The sequence below is a fragment of the Piliocolobus tephrosceles genome, unplaced genomic scaffold, assembly GCF_002776525.5.
Source record: "Piliocolobus tephrosceles isolate RC106 unplaced genomic scaffold, ASM277652v3 unscaffolded_34064, whole genome shotgun sequence".
NCBI classification, from domain to species: Eukaryota; Metazoa; Chordata; class Mammalia; order Primates; family Cercopithecidae; genus Piliocolobus; species Piliocolobus tephrosceles.
Window position 1 is genome coordinate 5,750 of NW_022317715.1, and position 3,808 is coordinate 9,557.

Here is a 3,808-nt window from a genome sequence, read left to right on the forward strand (position 1 = left end):
AAGGGGACAGTGAGAAGAACCACGCATAGAGGCTGCAGTAGGCCAGCCTGGCTTGGGACCAAGTCTGTGAGGGCTGGACCCTCGGTTTTCCCTTCCATGGCAGGACTCACCTGGATCCCTGATGCCACCCTTGGAGGAGTTAGGCGGAATCCTGGATGAGAAAGGTCACCCTCAGGATGACTGCCCCAGGGAACGGCTTCCTGCTTTCTGGAGGAAGGGAGGGGCGGACAGTAGGCGTGTCCTGCTCCGGTGTCTGGGCAGGAGAGTTTGTGAAGCCGACCAGACACCTGTGACTCCTATTTCCTAGGTGGCCCGAGGCAGCCGCAATGACAGGTCTCGCCAGAAATCCTGCTGCCTGCTGAGAATCATGGTCAGCAAGTCCCGTGAGTGTTGTCCGAGGGCTCCCCCACCCTGGAGGACGGGCCTCCAGAAGCCGTCTTCAGCAGGATCCTGGGACCTCGGGGGCTGTGGAGGGACAGACAGGGAGCCAGGGGCCCTTCTCTTCATCTTGAAGGACACTGGGTACAATCAGCGTCAAGCCCTCAGCCAGGGCCAGGAGAGGACCAGAGACTGCTCCTATTGAGTTAGGGGTCAGAGGGGCTCAGAAGGGGGCAGGTGGGAAGGTGGACGGGGACTGTACCTGCCTGTTTCTGCCTCTAGCTCCTCTGTGCATGTGTCCTGCAGGCTGGAAACTCCTGGCCATGTTGGCTCTGGTCCTGGTCGTCATGGTGTTGTATTCCATCTCCCGGGAAGAGAGGTACATCGAGCTGTGAGTTCACCTTCCATGTCGTTCCACTGGTTCTTGTCAGGGACGGGGCTTAGGGATGGAGCATCATGGAGCGGGGGACCTAAGAGGGCAGGAACATTCCAAAAGCCAGCGCATGACCTCATCCCTTCAGCTACTGGTACGGAGTGCTTCCGTGAGGGTGGATGCGGGTAGGGCCTGGGATGGCTCACTGGACCCTCACCCAGGGAGTGCAGGGGCAGGAAGACCTGGATCAGTGGAACTTAACTTGAGATGATTCCTGCTTGGCACCTTGGGACCTTCATGCCATGGGAGAAGGCTTAGGCTGCCTGGAACATGGGCCCCTGGGTCTGACTGGGGCTTCTGCCTCCTGTCCTTTTTTCTCTCCAGTTTTTATTTTCCCATCCCAGAGAAGAAGGAGCCGTGCCTCCAGGGTGAGGCAGAGAGGAAGGCCTCTAAGCTCTTTGGCAAGTAAGTCTCAAGGGTGAGGAGGGTAGAGCAGGGCATGGAGCGAGCTGGGATTGAGGGCAGCCTCAGTGTGAGGAGTAGATGGAAGGAGCAGCCTTGGTGGTGGACATGGGTTAGGTGAAGCCAGGGAGGGAAGTGACGGCCTTATAATATTAGTCATGGGCCTAACCCTGCTTCTGGCATCAAGATTAATTCTGTTCTCATCCCCACCCGGCTTTCACCTCTGGACAGCTACTCCCGGGATCAGCCCATCTTCCTGCAGCTTAAGGATTATTTCTGGGTCAAGACGCCATCTGCTTACAAGCTGCCCTATGGGACCAAGGGGACTGGTAAGTTCCCACCCAGCTCTGTGGGAACCATGGGCTCACCGTGACCAGAGTGCTTCTTATTCTCTGCTGTCCCTGGCCCCAGTGCCCAAGTTCTGAGCCCGGCTCCAGCACCAGGGTCAAGGGAAGAAGAAGGCAGCCAGGGCTCTGAGGAGCAGTGGAGGGAGGGCAGGCAGCCTTCAGAATGCTGGCTGTCGCATCAGTCCCTCCGCCTGGCTCTTTTTGTAGAGGACCTGCTCCTCCGGGTGCTAGCCATCACCAGTTCCTCTATCCCCGAGAACATCCAGAGGTAAGGCGGCACTCCCCCGACTCCAGTCTGGGCACCTTCTCGTCTTTCCTGCCCCCGTGTGAAACAGTCATGGCCTGGCCCAGGGGTGTAAAGTCAGCATTACCGTAAGCAGGACCATGGGGGTGATGCCTGCTCCACGGGGACCAGGGGCTTAGGGGGCCTAGGAAGTGGTCCTGAGATGGGCCCAGGCAGATCCAGGGCAGCGAGCGTGGGGTAGAGCAGGGGTGAGTTCTGGGCTTGACCACTCCTCTTCCTCTGGCAGCCTCAGGTGCCGCCGCTGCGTGGTCGTGGGGAACGGGCACCGGCTGCGGAACAGCTCACTAGGAGATGCCATCAACAAGTACGATGTGGTCATCAGGTGTGTGTGACTGTCTCTTCCTACTGCTGGTCCAAACCAGGGACTGTACACAGGCCCAGGAGGCCTCTAGTGATGGGAATCCTCCCCCCCAACCCCCAGATTGAACAATGCCCCAGTGGCTGGCTATGAGGGTGACGTGGGCTCCAAGACCACCATGCGTCTCTTCTACCCTGAATCTGCCCACTTCGACCCCAAAGTAGAAAACAACCCAGACACACTCCTCGTCCTGGTGGCTTTCAAGGCAATGGACTTCCACTGGATTGAGACCATCCTGAGTGATAAGAAGCGGGTAAGTTGAGGGACAGACTGGGGGCTGAGGCCAGGGGGTGGGGACACTGCCCGAGTCAGGACCTCTCGCTCCTTGATGTCGGCCTGGCAGTCCTAAAGAGCCTGTGCGGGGACAGCATGAACTAGGCTCCCGGCAGTCAGCGCCTTAGGCTGCCCTCCAATGGTGGTGTTCCAGTAAGCCGCCCCAGCAACTGGGTATAAAAGCCTGCAGGCGTCAGGTGGCAGCAGCCAAAGGCACTCACGCTCCAGGGCTGTCTGCGACAGGAACGCTTTCTGAGTAGGTGTTTGCCTGTGAGGAACTCGGGAGCCGAGGAACCCTCCAGCAGCCATCTCCAGGCCGAGGGCAGGTTAGAGCAATGAGGCGTGTGTCCTAACAGACGGTCCCCAGAAAGAGTTTACTACATCACTTTGCCATCAGTCACAGGCTGAACTGTCCCCTCTGGCTTTTTTGTCAAGTGTTTAGACAGCCTAAAACTTTAGTCCCTTCTACCTGTGTGGATGCTCTTGGAAGTGGTCCATGGCTTCCACCCTCTGCTTTATACACCTGGTCACCTGGCCTCCCGAGGGGGCTCCTCTCCTCCTCTCTTTCCCTGGTCCTCTCCTGGTCTCCCATCTCTGGCACAGACTTCACCTCCCTTTCCTGTCACCTTGTGTTCCTGAAGGCCTCTGCCATCGCTTGGAGCCCCTCGTCTGGCTGAGGACCACTGGGTTGGATTTGAGAAACAGGGCTTCACCTGCTGCTGTCTCTCTTCTGACCCCATCCTCCTAGGTGCGAAAGGGTTTCTGGAAACAGCCTCCCCTCATCTGGGATGTCAACCCTAAACAGATTCGGATTCTCAACCCCTTCTTCATGGAGATTACAGCTGACAAACTGCTGAGCCTGCCAATGCAACAGCCACGGAAGATTAAGCAGGTGATGCTGGGAAGTCGGGTCCGAAGGCTAGGGTCCTGGGTGGGATGTAGGAGGGACATTCCTATGGGCTTAGGAAGCCGTGGAAGGACCCCATAACAGAGGCAGTGGTTTGCATTTTCCCTCCAGGAACATACCTGTCATTAAAGTTGCTGCCGCAAGGGGAGTCCACACTCTGGAGAACCAAGGGGCGTTTACTAAGTGGGGAGGGAGGGGACGGCCTGGATCTGGTTTAAGGGCTGGTATGAGAGGATGATTTTGGCAGGCGCTGGTCAGAATTTGTCAGCTGGGGAGTTGCTGGAACAATCAGTGGTCTGATCTGTGGAACAACTTGAGCCATGCGGTTACTATGAGATATCCTTCATCTGTGATCTTATCTTGAAACACTGGTCTGAACGAGTTATAAGAGTTGGAGTTTCAACAG

General features: G+C 57.3%; 1 protein-coding gene across 1 annotated transcript; it reads left to right on the forward strand.

Annotated features, from left to right (window-relative positions):
* Positions 1 to 311: 311 nt before the first annotated feature.
* On the forward strand, positions 312 to 3,563 carry LOC113222733 (CMP-N-acetylneuraminate-beta-galactosamide-alpha-2,3-sialyltransferase 4). Its single transcript, XM_026452356.2, has 8 exons — positions 312 to 383; positions 685 to 769; positions 1,136 to 1,216; positions 1,445 to 1,542; positions 1,768 to 1,828; positions 2,091 to 2,186; positions 2,286 to 2,475; positions 3,244 to 3,563. The coding sequence occupies exons 1-8, from the start codon at positions 368 to 370 to the stop codon at positions 3,481 to 3,483; spliced, it is 867 nt and encodes a 288-aa protein (XP_026308141.1). The 5' UTR covers positions 312 to 367; the 3' UTR covers positions 3,484 to 3,563.
* The last annotated feature ends 245 nt before the right edge of the window (positions 3,564 to 3,808 follow it).